At 38.8% G+C, this 19,641-nt stretch overlaps 1 protein-coding gene across 5 annotated transcripts in view; it reads left to right on the top strand.

The window, feature by feature from the left end:
* INSC (INSC spindle orientation adaptor protein) overlaps window positions 1-19,641 on the top strand; it is a 123,620-nt gene that overhangs the window by 22,794 nt on the left and 81,185 nt on the right. For 4 of the 5 annotated variants that reach the window (XM_068194109.1, XM_068194111.1, XM_068194110.1 and 1 more), the window contains exon 2: window positions 17,230-17,323. The exons of the other annotated variant lie outside the window; for it this stretch is intronic. In XM_068194109.1, coding sequence (XP_068050210.1) covers window positions 17,271-17,323 — 53 coding nt within the window. In that variant the 5' untranslated portion in view covers window positions 17,230-17,270. The remainder of the gene's footprint in view (window positions 1-17,229; window positions 17,324-19,641) is intronic. 5 annotated transcript variants of the gene reach the window in all.

The raw sequence follows: 19,641 nt of genomic DNA, 5'->3' as shown, positions 1-19,641 counted from the left end.
CTGTTGAAGTTCTGTCATCCTTCTAACTTATAAGGTATAAACCTTACTACTTCTATACCCACATTATTGTTTTTTTACCTGGGACCTTTGATGTAAGCTACAAAATCAGTTAATCAATAGATTTTCTTTAAAGGAAAAAAGCTGTGATGAATATTCAGCAGTTGTAAAAATGCTCTTGAGATTGCCATCTAATAGAGGTGAAATAAAAAGTGGAAGCTGATTAGAATTCAAAAAATGGGTTATTCATCTATTTATAGGAATTTGAGTCTTTATATGCCAGGTTTTGTAATTTAGTGTTCAGAACACCCTGATTTTAAACACTTCTGGAAAAATCATTAAATGAAGGAAAAGTAAGAGGAATGTTAAGAGAGTCAAATTATGTTGATTTACAAAAAAAAATGCAGCCAACATGAATTGCAAAATATAACACTGTGCTGTGTCTGAAACGTGCTCTCATCATTGCTGAGACATTGCCCCATGCCAGGGACTTGCTGTCTCCAGCACAGACTGATGTCCTAAGCATGAGATGCAATGGCATATTTCATGGTGCATCTTCTTTATTTTCATAGTCATTTTCATTGAACGTGCCTCCCCAGAGCAGCTTTTTCTTTTGTATCTATTTTCTTGCATTCTTTTTGTGTTTGAATGCCTTTGCCTCTCCCATTTCTAACTCCTTTCCTTTGGAGAACATTTGTAGGACTTCTGAAATGAAGGTGACCTTTGGTTGCTGTTAAAATGTTAAAAAAAAAAAATGTTTCTGGACTTCTATGGAGTTAAATTAAATATCACCTGAAACCTGGGAGTCCTGGAAACTCTCAGGGAGTTGTTGTGCCCTGTTTGGTTGTATTAAAAATACTCTGCATATAATTGTTTAAATCTAAACATGTACAAATTATGAAATTAAGGGCTGTTATAGGGTGACATACTCAATATCACATGTGGAAATGTTACCTGTTTCTATTTATCTAATTATTACTATAGCTAGAAAACAATGTCAGGGGTTTTGAGAGGAGGAAAAAAGGCTCAAACAAAACTAAGCAAGGCTTGATGTTATGTGAGCAGAGCAGGGCTGTTCATGTCACTTTTCCTGGTGCTGTTTTCCAGCTGATGTTTGTACCTGACCCTTAATGTCTGTGAATTGTGATGTTGATGCAAATGCAGCACACCTGCCTAAGGTGGAGTGAATTTATACACTGTATTTTGGTATAATCTCACTTAAACTCGAGTGATTTGTAAATAATACTTACAAATCTTGTCAATTTGTAGCAGTTCATGTCCCTGTGCTGGACAAAGCTGTCCACAGCATGGACAGGGCCCCTGCTTGGGACAGCAGGGACTGGCAGTGAGTAGGGATGAGGACACAAGCTGTGAGCATCAGCATTCCTGCCTGCACCATCTGACAGGAGATGATGCCCAGTGACTCATCCTAGGCCACATCATTCCTTCCAATCATTGCTCTTGTGTCTTTTTGGCAGCAGTATGGCCACGTTATCAGGCCAACTTGGCTATGCTGTCACTGCTTTTGGGATTGGCCCAAGGAGCTGTGCTCCAGCTATGGTTGTCCCCAGGGGAAGGGAAGATTTCTCCCTGAAGAGCTTAGGGAAAGCTCAGCTGCAACATTGGCTCCCCCTACCTCCTTCACTTCAGTGGCTTGCTACTCCAAGCAGTCTATTTTGAGCAACTACTCTGAATCTGAGAAGCTGAGCAGAAATTCTGTACACTCAATATTCAGTTTTCAGTACTACTTGGTGTAGTTTTGATGTGTAGCAATTTTACTGGCAATATAACTTGAATGTCTCAGTTCATCTGAACTTTCCTATTTGGCTGTCTGGGGGCATTTGTAACTACAAAAATATAAATGTTCACTATTTGGTGTAGAGAAGTCTATTTTGGTGAATTAAATTTTTAAAAATGTGGATCCAAATTCTTGGCTCGTCCTTGTGTTTTGTCATCTGTTTTTTTTTTAAGTGCCACACAAATTGTTTTCACTCTTATCTACTGGATGAAGGACTGGCTTGAAGTCTATTTTAACTCGGTGCTTTTCAGGCAGGTGATTTTTAGTGGAAATTAACTGGGGAATGTTTCAGAGGTTCATCACAGGTTAAAAAGATTTAAGTCCAAGCCACTTCCTTTTACACCAGAGGGAATGTCAGCAGATATGTTTAGTCTGAGAGCAGGAGGGTGAACAAGGAAGACGTATGAAGAGGTGTAGATCAAGCAGAGGTAGCCACCAGGGGCTGGAAGACCAGAGTGTTGCTTATTAAGGTCTAGAACTGTTATTCCTATTACTTGTATAGCATCTGAAAATATTTAAAGGGGAGGGGATTTTCTGCAAATAACAATGGAGAAGTCTTTGCCTAGTAAAAATTGGTGTAGCTTAGAGCCGCTGAGAACCTTGACTAAAATTTTCTTAATGTGTAGAGCTAGAAATTAAGACATAATAATTCATAAGAGGAGGAAGGTAGCTTGAAAAATCAGCAATAAAAATTGATTTGCAGAAAACAGGATCTGGAGCTATTGAAATGTAGACCTTCCCTAGGAATTCAAGAGTTGTGTGTAGGAGACCTTTTGAATAATCTAGCCAGTGCTGTTGGCTATAAGGCACCAAAAGACTGTTATATTTATGCAGCCTAGTTGTGGTAAGCTGGACTTTGGACAAAATTCATCACTGCAAACAGCCAGTCTGGATTCCTTGCTCATAGAAGCGAGTGAACACATGCTAGGAGTAGGAAGGGTTTCATTGTGCCAGCAGCTTTAGAAGAATTGAATAAAATCGGGGAAAAAAACATGATAGTCCATTCAAATGCAGCCTCTGAATAGAAATACTGGCAGCAGTTGTATTTTCTGTGGTGTGTTCCTTGCAGTCCCCCAGCAAACCTTCACTGCCTGGCACAGGCAAGTGTAGCTCCCATTAAGCTTAGCAGGAGCTGTGCTTGCTGAAATTGGCCCTCTGCCTGTAGAAAATTAAATGTGTTGGCAGGTTAACCAGAGGAAAATGTTCTATTTGGGTTGCTCAGTACTTGTTCTGGGGCATTCTGGGCTTGCAGAAGAGAGAAATTCTCCAAAATTAGGGTTAGCCAGGAGGGCTTAGACAAGTTACCTATTCCTCTTTTCCCTCAGATAAATTCTGGGAGGCCTGAGAGCGGCACAAGCATGGTCACTGGCAGGCTCAGCACACATGGTGGCCTGTCTTGCACCTTGGACTTCATGTTCCAATCTATAATAATGAGAAGTACTTGTTCATTTTCTCTTTTATAAGGGAAAGGTTTGAAGGGGGACAGGAAAGCCACAACTTTTTTTTCTCCAGGTGTCATGGCCAGACAAGTGTGTGGGGATTGTAATGTGTATGTACTCACACGTCCCCTTCAACTCCTGGAAAAGAACAGATGAATGTGTGAAAAAATTCTCAAATCAAGGACTAGTTCTGAGTTATTGCAGTGCGAGCATTCCCTCTCTTTCTGGGCTCTGTTTTAGCCCCAACTTGTTCTTTATTTGATTTTCCTTCTGAATCTCCCTCTTAATTTGTGAAAGGGGCTGTCCTGTCCTGGGATTTCATAAATTAAAAATATCCCACTATCCAAATGTCTTGGGACATTGAGTTCTTGTTTTGGAGAGTGAGGAAGTCACTTAGTAGTGTAAATCCCATTACAGATAAATGGGATTCAGGCTTGCTCATGCCTATTCTTTTATTTAAATGGAAATTTGGTCTCCTGCTAGCATATAGTCACTTTGTGTGCTCCTTGAAATTGTGCCTAACATAAAGCAGTCCTGTTAGATGCTGGTATTCCTTGTGTGGTATGATGACTTTTGAAATGGTCAGAATTATAATAACCGGAGCTGCAATACTCCAGTCTCTCTTAGAATGTTTACAATAAAACCTGATGCTGACAAGTATTGTGGAGTGTGGAGTGTATTTATTCTCCTGCTGTGGATTAAACAATTGATTCTGGAAGATTAAAATGCCCTACCTGCCTTCTTGCACACTTCTGTTTTGCCATGTCAAACAATATAAAATGAATACCGCACTTCCCTCTATCTAATTGAATAATTTACTGTAAATAGCTGTCATTTACTTTGGAGCAGTAGGGGATCATTAGCCAAATGGATGTGAGTAAGTCATGCCTTTAATGCGTTAGAGGGGCCTGAAATGGAATCATCTAAATGGGACCATCAATACAGCAATGCTGACTTAAGTCAGAGGCACTTAAAGCTTTAAGTCCTCTTTCTTGTAAATTACATACTCCCTCAGAAGAAAGATAATCAAGAAATTGCATAAAATATGGTATCTTTGTTTCAAAGCTTTATTTTTAATGAATAAAATAGTACAATATAGATTACATGATTGGTAGGTATAACTGTGTTTTGAATTTCCCTCCTTTTAATTACATCCCTTCTTTAATTATTGAAGTCTTACTGCTCACAAGCAGCTACTTGTGCTGACTAATATTGGCTCTACTCTGTGAATAAGTAAGATGAGCAGGTAATAAAATATATTTTCTTGACTTTTATGGGTATATGACCTGATAATTATTTGCAGAAGCTGGTGTTTTGTATATGTAATTTTAGAAAGGTCCCAGTCAATCTTAACTCCTAAACGTAGAATAAGTTTTTGGCTGCTTTCTCCACTGAAATCAGTGGCAAGGCTGTTGGGAACTTGAATGCATTTTTTCTTCTCATTGACTTCTCCTGACCCCATCTAATTCTTCCATTCAGTTTTCTATTATCCTGGAAAATGTTGGCCTTCAAAAGTTAAACCAGAAACCAAACTTTCAAGGGCATCTCAAGAGGCGGATGTAATACAACTAGCAATTTTCTTGAGGTGTGAAAATTAACTTAAAAACGATTATAAATAATTTAAACTTTGATAGTTTATATTATCCATAAGAATTTCCCCTTTGAAGCTGAAGTCTTTTCAACCTCAATGATTCTGTGGCTGTGGGATGCCAGATTCTGGACCACAGTGACTTTGAGGGAGCAAGTGGTACATGTGCTACAAAAAGTGTATTGTCCATCTGAGTTTTGACTTTGCAGTTTTATTCTAATTTTTTATGGGGTCTAAGATGTTAAACTTCCTGACTTATTTTTCCTTGTTTGCTCCCTACTGGATTCCCCTCTTAGTCACCTTCTGTCAGGATTCAACCATTTCACATTTTTACTAAAATCTAGTTTTGTGCCTTATGCATTTCACTCTCACACGTGTGAGGTCTTCAGTTCCTGGAATTAGATTTGAGCTGATGCTTTAGAATCAAGTTGAGGCTCAAGGGCTGCAAAAAGGCACCTCCAGCCCCCACCTTTGCAGGCATAATCTGTCGTTGCACTAAAGAGAGTAAAGGAATCTGGAACATTATCATTTCATTATCAGAATATGGAGAGAGGCTAAATAAGCTTCTGCATAGCTGTGAGAGGATGGTGATGCACCTTGTTGTGTAAAGCAGGATGATTTCTGTATTTTCATTCCCTGGATGTAACCACTGCCTTAGGTTTCCTGTAACTGATTTCTTTTTCCACCCCATCTTACTGAAATGCTTTTTTTTAAAAGGTAAATTCATCTTGTGCTTTGAAACTTTTCAGAATTTGCTTATGAACTGCTTTCCCTTTTATTGGATGAGTCATGAGTCGAAAGCTCTGTCCTGTAGTTCCACCATGAGTAATGCCTAACATTTTCTTGGGTTCTCTTTCAGAAGACTATTAAATTAAAAGAAGAATCTGTTTTTTGATATCTTAATGGACAATTAGGTGGCTGGGTCTCAGAACTGATTTACATTTACCCCTGCAGTAATTTAAATTTTTTTTCCTACAGTTTAAGGATGTCACTTTTTTCCTTGCATGTCCATGTTGCTGGTCTCAGCACTCTATTTATTTAAAGATATTTTAGGTTTTGGGTCTGCTGTGCAAGTGCTGGTTGTGCTTTTGGGGGCAGTTTTCTCACTGAGGTCTGTACTGACAGAAGCTAGGAAAGCTGGGCCATGCACATGAGCTTCAATTGCCTACGTGACATTCAAGTTGTGGTAATGAGTACAGATGATATGTGGCTTCAGGATTCTGTTCTTTCACCTGGGCACTGACTGAGAGAGATCATGGGCTATTTCCCTGAAACCTCTGCTCTGTGTCTTGTCCAGATAATGCGAATCTAAAGAAAAACTTGTGTGCATCCTCTCCTGCTATTGGGGCAGACTGTGCCTGACTGCTGAGATCCCTTCCTGTGGGATGCCCAGGCACTGGCACATTAGTGGGTGGGCATTTGCAATATCTAGAAAGATATTTGACATGCCTGACCCTCAGATATTTACTGGTATAATGTAAGTGTAATTGGCACAGGAAGTACTTTGGTTCCAGCTGGTGTAAAAACTGGGTTGTTGATAGCATCTCTAAACTTAGGCACACTGAAAATGATGAAAGCCACAGCTGCAGGTGGAATGTACACTCTGTCGCCCTGAGAGGTTAGGAAGGTGTCTCTTTTCTTGCTGAGGCCAATTTATTGCCTTAGCTTGCACCAGAAATATTGCAGATGATGGGTGTTTGAAGATTGGCAGAGTTTCTGAGGCTGATAATGGAAAATGGAGATGAAGGAAACTCTTGATCACAGATCTATCTCTAGAAAAGGGCTGATATTTTAATGAGTGAAATAGTGAAATCTGGAGGGATTTTGAGTTCTCTTAGCTACTCTTGCAAATGGGAGATGGGCTGATCTACTGCCCACATATCACAAGTAACAACAGAAAGAAACAGGTCAGAAGACTGAAACTTTCAGGGCAGTTGATCAGCAGTGTGACTTCTAAATTTTGGTGCATTTGCAACTGAAACAGTCAGTGCCAAATTTCTGGAAATGGAAGTTCACGGAGAACTTTTACACTTTTTTGTTCTTACCAGTCTCATGTGTCTGGAAGGTTAATAGTGCAGAGACCTGTATTGGAAATGAGTGAACAGACTGCTTTCCAAATGTGAGTCTAATGTGCCTTTGTTTGACCTGCAGGGAAACAAAGTTCTGTGGCATAGTCATAAATAACTGCAAAGTTCAAGCTAATATTATAGATAAAACCCCCTATAGTCACTGTTATTTTTTCTGTGGGGAGGAAAAATAGTTTGGAATCTGAGCACTCCTAAACCTCATGATTACAAATCATTGAATTTGGCTGCTAATAGCAAAATTGGCTCTAGGACTTTTCCTTCCAGCTAATTCTGGTATGTGTCTCTACTTGTGCCATCACAAAATGTTACGACCTCATGATGATAATGGGAAATATTTATCAAAACACTAGGCCTGTTCTGCAAGGAGATTTGTACAGTTTAAAAACTAATTTTTCTTTTCTTTCAATATCCATTTTTAGAAAATCATCAGAACAAACAATGCAGCCATCCTGGAACAGACTATAGCAATTCATCGTGTACTCGGAACTTGTGCGCCAGATCCTTGCATAATGGGTTACTGAACATCAACTGATAGATGTGAAGTTGTTGGACTTTGGTAATTTGCTGCCTATCTGGGGGTTACCAGTGCAAAAGAAGATACAGACTTGTATTCCTGCCAAATGTGGGGGTTTAGTAATTAAAAGTACTGTGAAATATAGTCACTTTTTAATTGAAACTGCACAGGTCCTTACTGAGCTACAATATTTTCATGTGTGGCATGGTTGTTCACACACTCATCAAAATCCAAACTTCACTTCCTTACAAACAGTATTCCTCTCCTTATATTTCTTCCTATTATTTTGCCTGTGGTCTCTTCCCTGGCTCTTCCATACTAAAGCTTCAGCCTGTGAATTGGCAAGGGGGGAAAGATTAAAAAAACAAAACCAGCAACAATGTCAACAAAAAAACCCCAAGAAAACCCAGACTCAAAAGGCTCCAAAGAAAGCTGTCCTGTGCAGGGCCAAAAGCTCGGCTTGCTGATCCTGATGGTCCCTTCCAACTCATCATAGTCTGTGATTCTATGAACCTCATTACAGTCTACAGCTTCCTCATAAGGGTAAGAGGAGGGGCAGGCACTGATCTCTCTGGTGACCTTTGTCAGGACCTGAGGGAATGGCCTGAAGTTGTCAGGGGAGTTCAGGTTGGATATCAGGAAAAGGCACTTCACCAGAGGGTGGTTGGGCACTGGAACAGCTCCGCAGGGAAGTGCTTGCAGAATCAAGCCTGCCAGAGTGCATGAAAAATTTGGACAGTGCTCTTGGCACAAGGTATAACTCCTGGGGACTGTCCTGTGGAGGGCCTAAAGTTGGACTTTGATAATCCTTGGGGTCCCTTCCAAACCAGGATATCCTGTGATCCTTACAAAAACTGCCATTCCATCAGGTAATACCACCTGGACTTTTTTTTGCTTGGCCTTCCAGAACTCTGCAGCCAGAGGCTCAGGAGAACTTGGTGCGCACAGGCTGAATGCAGCTCACTGACTTGAAGTAGGATTGGCATTTTCTGCTCCACACCCAACTTGACCTCTGGTGCAAAAGCAATGTGAGCAGGCAGGAAAGTCCCCCTGAGCCTTTGGGTTTGCTTGGAGTTTCTGGGAATAATCCTGCAGAACAGTTTTGCCTCTAGCCCTGCTGAGGGTTCCCTCTCTTTGATATTGTTACAACTTTTTGGCTCCTCCACTTTTTTTTTTTTTTTTTTTTTTTTTTTTTTTTTTTTTTTTTTTTTTTTTTTTTTGTGTGTGCAAAGGGCAGAGGAAGAAGAAAATATCTGGTGATTGGATCCTCTTTGGCAGTGGTTCAAAATTGTAAATTAAGTATTTTCTCCTTACAAACAGAAAAAGCTCTTTGCTGCTTTATGACTTGGTCTTTGAGTAGAATTATAATGACTAGGTAGCATAGTTTGCTGACAGGCTGTCTGGAAGTGCTATTTGGAGTTAATTAAACAAAAAAGCAAGAAATAGAAACTATGTTCAAATTTTGCTGTAGGCTCTGTGTTCTTGTTTTTTAGTGTATAGGTAATTTCACAACATACTTTGACTTTTTTTCAGCTTTCAGGAAGTTTTTCTGCTGGATTTGCTCTGTCTATCTAGAAAAGGCAGACTTGAAAGTAGAACTTGCAATGACCATGAAGAGAGCTGGGATCCTTGAAAATATGTAGCTCAACCGCATGTGTATTACATTTTCTTTGGTGTGTTAGTTCATCTCGTGTGCTAGTTTCCCAACTGGATCTCCTGCTCTTGCATTCTGTTGAGTTACCTTATAGGCAGGCAATAACTTTGATCTCTCTCAGCTACTTCCCTTTTAACTTTTCTGTAGTTCTCTGATGTCCTTGTTTTTCTTTTCCCCAATATGTTGTAGAAAGGTGAAAAAATTATGCTGAAGTTAATTGAAAGAAGCAGGAAGTTTATTAGTAATTCAAATAGAGAAGGGATATAAAGACTAGAGATAACACAGTCACAGAAGGCCAGGAACAGCTAATTTTTAGGTAAATGTGTGTTTATCTGCACTGGTCTAAAGCTGGTCTTAAGTTTTTCAGAGTTATGACCAAAAAAGAGCAATTTGATATTAACTCTGTGAAATGATAAACTCAATCACCACTGCAAATACTGTGAAAATATGACCACTGTTTACCCTGCAATGCCTTGTGATGCTAGCCCAATATAGCTTTGGCTAGTGCAGGCTACGACCTGAATTAATAATATTGCTTTGCTGCTCTCCGTTAAAATGTCAGATTTGTTTTTCTTTTTGAGGAATATAAATGTAAATAAAGATGTCTTTTAGACTTCCTGTCTGACTCACAGGAATGGCTATTAAGATGAAATCCTTTCATTACAGGTAATGGTTTGTACACAGAGATGTGCAAATATTGTCGTGTTTCCTTGCAGTGAGTTATTTGTGTAGGTTTCTAGTCTTTTCCCTTTGAAGTGATTAAATACAGTGTTATCTTCTCTATATACTTGTTTACAGTATTAAACTCTGGAATATTTATTTCAATTTTTACTTGCATTATATTTAACTTTGTTTTAGTAAATTATTTTTTCTTTATTTTATGCCTCAATATGGAAAGGACTTTTTAAAATTTCTTTTCATGTTAAGATCCTTTTGGAATTTTTGCATGTTTGTAGGGGAAATAATGAATCTTAGCTCCAATTTCATTACACTTGGGAGAGTCATATTATCTAATAACAGAAAACTGATATTCTATAGGCATTTCCTCTGAGCAGCACAGTCTACACTTCTACATTTGTATGCTCTACGGTGCAAAAATCTCCTATTTTCCCTTGTGCCCTGCACAGTGGCTAGTTGAAAGAACGGCCCTTTTATCTCTGATCTCTCTACATGGAGACCAGATGAAATCCTGGCTATGGTGTCAGGGGTAAATGAGACCAAAGCAGGGCAATTTCACTTGAGGTCATTTATTGTCAGCACAAACCTCTGACCTCTAATACCACACTGGGGTCCCCAGCTCAGGAAGGGTAACTGCTGGAGTGAATCCAGAGGAGGACCACAAAGACTTTTACAGGAATGAAACACCTCTGCTGTTAGGAGAGGCTGAAAGAATTGGGATTTTTCAGCCTGGAGGAGAGAAGGCTCTGGTGAGAACTTGAAGCAGCCTTCCAATACTGGAAGGGAGCCTAAAAGAGCTGGAGAGGGACTTTCTACAAAGGCATGTAGTACCAGGATGAGGGCTTTAAACTGAGAACAAGTTTAGATTAAATATTGGGATAAAATTCTTTACTGTGAGGGTGGTGAGGCACTGGGAGATGTTGCCCAGAGTTGTGGATGGCTCATCCCTGGAAGTGTTCATGGCCAGGCTGGATGGGGCTCTGAGCAGCCTGGTCTATTGGACCCCCCCAGAATTACATGGTAGCAGCTGGCTTTACTGCTGCCCTGAGAACCAGTAAATGTTTTTATATGGTGATTATTCTGCACCACATAAAAGGCAAAATATAGCTCCGGAATGCCCCAACCTGACACTTCTTAATCGGCTCCTGAACCTCAAAATTAAATTATTTTTCAGTGAAACTGCCTCTGAAATGCTAACTGCTAGAAATGTGACAACTAATCAGTTTGTTCCCATAATACTGCCAGCTATAGAAATTGGTGTGCCCCTTGCATAAGGGGAGATTTTAGAGACTTTAGTAAGATTAAAAAAAACCCAAAAGATGTCATGTGGCTGTTCCAGTGGCCTGTTGCCTAAAATAATTTTGACAGGGAGTGGGTGAAAAGAAGTCATCAAATCTGTTATGCCCTTCTTTATCTCCTTATTTTAGATGTTTTCATAATGTAATCAATGATGATGGAAGCTCCATTTTTCTTGATATTTTGTATTTGAATGGGAAAATTTGTTAAAGATACATTTTAAGAAAACTCATGTCTTGGCAAAAGGACTTACTGTGGTACATGTGATGATTGATCTCCTCGATTTTTAATCTTGGAGAAAGCTGAATTACCTGGATAAATATGTTCTACTTAGTGTGTTTCATATGCTCCACTATATAAAATAAAGAAATGGAAGGAGCAGTCCCACACATCTTGCTTTCAAAGCAGGATTTTGCCTTGTGGAGATCATAAACAATTTTCTTTTTAATGTTCAAGGAGGTTTAAAAAAAAACCAACCAAACCAGGAAATGAATTAAGGAATTTCTCTGTATGCAGTGAAATGGTACTGGCTTCAGACTTTTCCTTCCACCCTCAAGGGTCTACACAATAATATTCCTTATCTGTAGTTTTCAGGATGGCTTATTTGACTGAGGTAGATCTTCGTTTCTCCCTCTCCATCCCCCTGGTTATTTCCAAGGTATAGATGCGTAAAACAAGACTAAAATGGGAAGTATCCAGAAGAAAAAATAGCACAAACTTGAGTTTACATGAATAACTGCATCAGATGTATGTGTATATATACACACACACACTCCAGACCTCCATATACATGATAATATGTACTTCAAAAATATTTACTGTAATATAAATTTATAATTAATATATAAGACATATTTTACAATTATGAAGTGAAATATTAAGAAAATATTTAAATAAACAGATGCCAATAAATATGTATGTTTTTTATATGTGTATATAGTCAAGGACAGGTTGGATGAGGTTGTGGGCAACCTGATTTAGTGGAAGGTAACCCTACAGAAACCTGGAGAGGGGTTGGAACTAGGTGATCTTTATGGTCCCTTCCAAAACAAACTCTTTTATGATATATTAGAAGGAATATTTTCAAATACAGATTTAAAATGAGATCCTCTCTCTGCAGAAAGCAGAGAGAAAAGAGGGGAAGAAATATTCCATAAAAATAAAACCCCTCTGTGACTGAAAATGAATGTATGCTTCAGGTTGTACTTGAAGTGTGAGGCATAAACTATTCAGCAGAGCTTCTTCTCTGATTATTGGTTCTGCAAGGGCCACTGCCATGAATGAATGCCATAGGTAGTGCCTTTTCCCACGTCTCCTTCCTAGTTTTAATTTTGCATTCTAGGAGCGTAGCCCATAGATCTGTGTATATGATCCCATGCTAATACAACCCATTTTAACGCACCACTTGAAGGGTTCTTCATTATTTTTGCTCCTGGTTTTATGGTTTCTTAGATTTGTGACACCCTTAATTTTGAGCTGGCTCTTACAACTGTAATTAATTCATGCCCACGTAAGTCTCATAATGCAGAATGACAGAGGATCTTGAGTCCTTAAATGGTTAATGTGGAAAAACTTCTGATGGGCTGGATGTGTTGTTGAAGGACAGAATGTATGTATTTACTTTCTGACCTCTCACATAAATGCTGTCAGAATTTTGCTCTTAATTTGATTTGTGGCATTCCATTAACAGTTGTTCTGTGTATAGGAGAACAATAAGTAATGATTCCCAGACTCCAAGAATTGTAAAATAAGGGCAAGCTCTGTTTGGCAGAAAAGATTGTACTTTAGTACAGACAGGAACCGTTCATATTAATCAAGGGATATTTGGTCTGAAATGACTTCTAGCTAATAACTTCTTATTCTCAGGTTAACCATATTGCTTTATAGGTAACATGCTCTTCTAATTCAGGTGATTATTAATAGTCAGAGGCTAGATGTGTGGATTTCTGTCTCTCTCTGAAAGAGAAATTATGGTCTTGATTGACCGTATTTTAAGATATTTTTTAGTGTTGAAATTATGATGTTAGGGGTTAGAAAGGGCATGGTGGAAGTTCACAGATTTGTCTTTTGATTTGAGCCTTTGCAAGGGTGAACATGTGTGACATGAATGAGCTCAAAAATGTGAATTGTTTGAAGTTTCAGAGCTTAATTATAAAGGACATAATTTTGTGATAGAGAACTTTAGGGCCACCAGTAGTAGAAGAAAAGGAGTCACATTGAGTTCACCAGGAAAACATGCTGCTACCATGATACTTCTGGGGGTGGATGTTGCTCCTAAAAGAATCCTTATGCTAAAACCCTCCTAATATCTAGTTTGTTAAATATAAGGTAACACATTGAATGATGTAGAATCTCCCAGTTTAAATTTCTTCTCCGAGTTGCAATTTGTTTTCCTAGCATAAATAACATGTTTTGCAGGGTGCTAAAAAGCATTGTGGCTCTGTAGAATCTGCTCTCCATTGCTAAACAGGCTGGAGCAACAGGAGGCTCCCAGTAGGGAGTTCTTGTAAGGCAGGAGGGGTTTGTCCTGGAGCAGTGGGATAACAGCTGCCAGCTGCATCACTCTGCTAATGAGATGCTGCACAGGTTTCCCCTGTGCTGCCAAGCCGGGTCTAAGTTGGGATGAGACTTCTCCTCCTCTATTTTACAGGTGGGCTGTTTTACAGTTTTTTGAGATGTTTTTAGTTCTCTGTCAGTTGCTGACAGTGCCTGGTGCCTGTCTGTGAGCAAGATTCCTCTTCCTGCTTATGTGGTTTTGGGGATTTTGGCCATGAAAGTCATGGCCTTTACTGGCACTTTGCTGGTTTCTGAGAGCAGTGCTTTCATGCTCTTTCGGGTGTGATGCTTTATTCTTTTCTGAACTCCTGTTCTCTGAAAAAAAGCTTTTGCCTGACTGTATTGGATGGGATTGAAATGTAGTTTGTGCTCTGCTTATCTACATCTATTCCTTGAGGAAATAACATCTCAAAACCTAATTCAGTGTTGAAATCAAAGAGAAAAATGCAGGACACAGAGCCTGCTGCCTTGAATACATGTAGTTCCACATGCACGTGCTACCTACCAGAGGAGTTAAATTGTAAGTCAGCATTTACATTGTGATACAAGGCTGTGTGCAGATGTAAAGCCCTGTATAAAGTGTTAAATAAAAGGCTTCATAATAGTCCAGGAATACAACTTTATAATTTCAGTGTGTCACTCAGGCTTCTATCAAAATGACCAATATTGCAAACTACAAGCAGTGGGTTTTTTGGCTTGTTTTGATTTGGTTTTTTTGTACAAATTTACCTGGACAGCATCTCTAACGAGCTGTGGGCCTAATCATTGGTCATGGAAAGAAATATCTTCAGTGGAAAAAAAAATATTAGTCTCTCCTACAGAAGTCTACTGATGTTATCTCTTGTTAAATATATACTTAATTAAAGTGAGTGCAGGTGTAACATCTCCACAGCCTGCTGGAGCAGAGGACTTTGCTTTTAGGAGTGCTGACTAGAGCTCAGCACTGTGTTGTGGACTTGAATAAAAAGCAGACTCAGTCAAAGAGAAGGACTCATCAGCTCTCTCCTAGCCTGTTCTAGGAAGTACAGTTGTCTTGGTCTTACCTGGAAAGGAGAATGAGAGCACTGGAAACTGAACAATATCTGCCATGGAGCTCTGTAATTGCCAGCAGGTGGAGGAGGCATTCCAAGCAGGACCAGAAGCCTGTGCCACAAATCACTGGTGTTCCAACCTCTCTTGTGATCCTGGGGGTACAGTGCCAGGGGATCCTCTGGCAAAGTGCCAGGGGAGAGAATTTCCTCCTATTGCCAACATTAATTTTGGATTAAAGACTTAAGCTAATATCTAATCATAGTCTTGAGCCAGACAGTTTGGTTAAGACATTGTTGTGGCATTTTGTTATTGTTCCTGGAGCATAAGCAACCTCTAAGTAGGAGTTGATAATGTTTTTAAAGGCTCTCAGACATAATATAAAAGTGTGCTTTGTGGGAAGACAGCATATAAAAACTTGCATTTTTGTCAGGTTTCTAATTTATGGGGAACAAGGACATGCAATAATCTAATTTATGTCTGTGTACATTATGTCACTGATTGCAAGAATTGGCGTACAAGTAGGTGCTTTGATTTGTATGTGCAGAAATTGGTAGTAGGCTGAACTAATGGTGAAGTAGATGTAGCTTGCCAGAGGAAGCTGAAGCTTTAGATTTGATTTAGTGTTGGTAGCATGAGAAAGTAAATCCAGGTCTAATGCTGAGCAGAAAGAGAGGCTTAGTGTCCATGAAATCTGTAATTCTGCAGGCTAAAATGTTGGGGGTTTTTTGTCCTTTAAATGACAAGATTTAGGGGGTGAGATTAAGGTTTTATGTGGATATGTTCAATTTTAAGAGTATCTCCTCCAAATGAAAACAGTGATTATTGTGGTATTTGGCTGTTTCTAGTAAATGTAATTGTAAAATTGTCTGTATCTGGTAATCTTAAATGTCTTTAAAAAAGAGAAAATATTCTACTAGTGGAAATGAAGATAGCTCATTTATTCAATTTGTTAGTGAAATCTGTGTATCATGCACTAAACACTTTAAATTCCCCCTCCTCCTGCCCCCCAAAATAAGCTTGTTTTTCAAATCTTAGTTTGTCACAGGAACAGAAAAATACATACTAATATTTTCATACTTGGGCATATGAACCTCCAGTCAAAACCTATGAAATATCTGTACTCTTTTTAAACCAGAGACTTCAGTACCAATTAAACTATTTTTAATGTGGTTTTTTTTTTTGGTGTTGGCTTTGGCTTTTTTTAATAGATTCTTCTCTTATATTTCAATCTTCTTGGTCTATGTATCTAAAGAAGGATTAAATTAAGTTTGTTATTTCCAGAAAAACCTAGGGTATAGGGAGGAACACAGGATGACACCATCACCAGAGCAATCTGGTGCTAACAGTGGGCAGAGCATGTGAACCCATTACGTTGGATGTAATATTTTATGTGCTCAGGATGTGTTTGTGAGATCTTGGGGAAAAAACAAGGACATGCATTAGTAATGAGATCAGTTTGCTAAGAAAGAGAGTGAGGACCACTCTGTGTCAATTATGAGCAATTTGGGATGGCAAAGATCTTGAATGCTGGCTGACTCAGCTCCCACAATGCAGCCAATAACGAAATAGCAAATTTCACAAGCAGCTACATCAAAAACACTCTGCCTCAGTTGGCGACACAAACAACAGTAATTTCCTGTGTAAAGTATTTTCACTAGGAGTGAGATCCATTGATCCTAGGGTTTTTTCACATCTCAGAAATCATAATTTTCCCACTGTTCCTGTCTCCTTGTCCAAATGAATCCATTTCCTCCTTCTTCTTCCTGAGTCATGGATTAATCTTTTCCTTCAAACATTTTGCCTTAGTTTTCTTCTAGCCGTGTGTGAGTGAAAATGACTTCACCTTTTTTGTAGAATAAATCCTCTATGATTTTTGCTGTGAATATGCTTTGACCTATAGTAGGTAGTGCTCTAATGTAAGGGGCTAATTAAAGGAAGAGAGAGACAGAACTCTTCCTTTTGTGAAAACGAGGAATCCTTCTTCTCCTTTCTTGTTTTTTTTTCTAGAGCAATAAAGCTTGGATCCATCACTTGGCCAGTAGGTATAAAGGGAAATCATGGAGGAGAAAGACGTGTGCAGCATTTAAAATGTACTAAAAAATGAAATTGTCTCACATGGGAGGGTCAAATACTTCAGCAACTTAGTCATCAAGGACCTTTCTGTAAGTGTAGTACTTAACAATCCTGAAATCCTATTGCAGAATAATTAGGGCTGGAAGGGGCCTCACTTGCAATCTTTCTCACAATCACATGAAGAATTACTATAATACTCATTACATTTTCTCTAGCATTCAAGTTAATATAAAATAAATGAGGCTAAATAATACCTCAATACTAACTTAGAAATGTTCAACCCAGATGGCTCTGACCTGTGCAGTAGTCCAGGATCTTCAGGAATATGCAAACCCTACATTGTTTATGCTGTGAAATATACTTAATGGCCTTGGTTAACTGCTAGAGTTGTGGAAAAGGAGACTTTTTATTTGTTCTAATGAGCTCTCTCCACAGAAGAGCAGGAAAAGGCCATGCCAGCCTGGGCTGAAGATGCCTGAGTTTTCCTAGGTTTACTAAATGACTGTTTTCTTTCTAGATTCCAGCCTATGGAGAAGTGCACATAAGAACAGGATAAATATGGCTTTTAAGGGCGAAGACCACTTAGATTCTCTTTCCTTACCAGTTCACCGGTAAGTGGTGCACTCTATCATCCAGATTTGAGTGATTAAATGGTTCTGAGGCAGCAGCTGCACTTTCCTTTGAGGCTCTGAAGGTACTTCAAGGCTCATTTTTAAACCCAGGTAGTATTCCTATGGAATTTGTAGAATGAATGTTGAAATTTGAGATATATTTCTGGAGGCATTTGTAAATTTGTATATCTGCAGTGTGGTAAATCATGGCAGTGTTTCTGCAGCCGTCATTTTAAATGGATGACCATGTTTGCAGTAGCACTGTGACTGTGCTTACTGGACTGCTTCTTAGTCATGATGGAAATGACTGGAACCATCTGCACTCTGTGAAGACTGCTGAAAGCTATAAATAAGAATTTGTTTAGCATGGTTGACTTTGTTCTGGTGTAGGTATGGTAATGATATGAAGGCTATGGTATAATGTCTCTGGTCTGTGGTACCCTGTTGGGAATGGAGACATTGGCGACTCTGCTAACCAAAAGATTTTAAAAAAGCTATCTTTTGGTTGCCATCTAGTAGCTGTCTCTGTGTAATATAGTTTTGCTTCTAGCCTAATAGAGCTTCCATGAAAAGAAAAGAAATTTACAATAACCTTCAGTCATGTGTCGCAACAGGGTTTGTTTTGTTTTTGTTTAGGGAAAGAAGGAGCATGAGGTCTGCTGAACCCAGGAATAAAATCAGAAATAAAAAGGAATTAAGTTTCAATCTTTTCTCTAATCTTCTTTCTTCAGGTCAGACTGCAATTCCTTATTGTAATTAACTTATAATTGTTATTGACATACAATCTCAAAATACGATGCTTTTCTTCATGGGTAGTTTGATATTTCTCTAACTTTCCTTTCCTCAGTCTTCCAGCAGATACTTTGATATTACCATTAAACTCAGAGTCGCTGTAACACCATCTAAACATATTCTTTTCTGTAAGAAGCAATGTATAGAAGTATTCCAAGAGCAATAGGGTAGTTAAGTCTTCCAGCTGTAGAAAACTAGCTGCAAACAGAGCTGAGGGACCAGGTCCTGGGGGTGGCCAAAGGCTGATCCAGGCTGGTGGTCGCAAGTTTTGTTTATAATATATAAATGGGGAAATTAGCTTGAGTCTCTCCATGCTACCAGCAGGAAATGTGGAGTAGGAGAAATGCACTTTAGAGGTAGCAGAAGCACAGAACTGAAAAGCACTGAATTTTATAGGCTGGTGGCTTCTAGAAAAGAAAAGTGCCTGTGAGTCCGGTGTGCAGTGTTGAGAAGAGCAAAGCTCTGCCATGTTATGTGAACACAACCACTCTGAACTGTATCTTAGCACAAGAAGGGATTTGTAGAAGTCCCAGATAGCAAGTATTATGTTTTGACAAAGAGCTAGACTCAGCAGGGAAATTCTCTATAGAGAAATTTAAAAATAAATAAGTAAGTACTCTCCCTCACCCACAATAAAATATAAAAATATAAAGCTAATTTATTTTTCTTTGTTTGTTTTTATTTTGAGAAATAGTCTTTTTTTTTTTCCCACTACAGATAAGGGTTATTTCAGATAAAGTCTCTGTAAGAAACAGGCAGACTGAAGTTGTCAGTGGTAAGAAAGGTGAGGGCTCAGAGAACATTGGAACTGAAAATAAGAAAAGGTGTTTTTATAGTAAGAATTCAGCAGAAAGAACACAGAATGGACTAGATCAAGTTCAGGAACTGTACAAACTCTTTTTGATCATTTAAAAAAAAAAAAAAAAAAAACCCACCCAACATATTAGATTTTCCAAAGAAATTGAATTTTTATGAGATTAAGTAATTTCTCTGGGTTATAGAAATGAGTGATATGGCTCCTATAGGGCATTTAAAAGGATTAAGGGAATTTTCAAAATAACAAGATTCAAATATTCTTAATTCTTTATTGTTCCTGTATCCAAGGCTAGGATTTATGACTGTCTCAGGATTCAAGTTCATGTTCCTACTCTTTGTGAGAGTGGCTTGAATTAACTTCTTGGGTCTTATCACAGGGGAAAGGTAGCTCAAATCCAGCTGAGGTAAATCCTGTGTAGGACCACAACCATGCCTTGCTTCATGTTGATGTCATAATCTTTCATGAGTAAAAACAGGCAGGTCCCTCAGCAAGAATATCTGTCTCCATAAGAAAAGTGTACCATAAATATGCCAACAGATTCCAAGTGTTTCCACAGTGGTCACTGGAGTCAACAGTTATTTTGGCTGTACAAGGAATTTAAAACTGGGGCCTTAAACCAAGTCTCAGTGCTTCATGAATTGTTGTTTACACACTTTCCTTAGATTTTATGGGAAATCACAACTTGTGCTGGTGTCTCTAGAGTACTGAG

The sequence above is a fragment of the Anomalospiza imberbis genome, chromosome 6, assembly GCF_031753505.1.
Source record: "Anomalospiza imberbis isolate Cuckoo-Finch-1a 21T00152 chromosome 6, ASM3175350v1, whole genome shotgun sequence".
NCBI classification, from domain to species: Eukaryota; Metazoa; Chordata; class Aves; order Passeriformes; family Viduidae; genus Anomalospiza; species Anomalospiza imberbis.
Note: the sequence above shows the minus strand (reverse complement) of the source record. Positions and strands in the feature narration are given on the sequence as shown.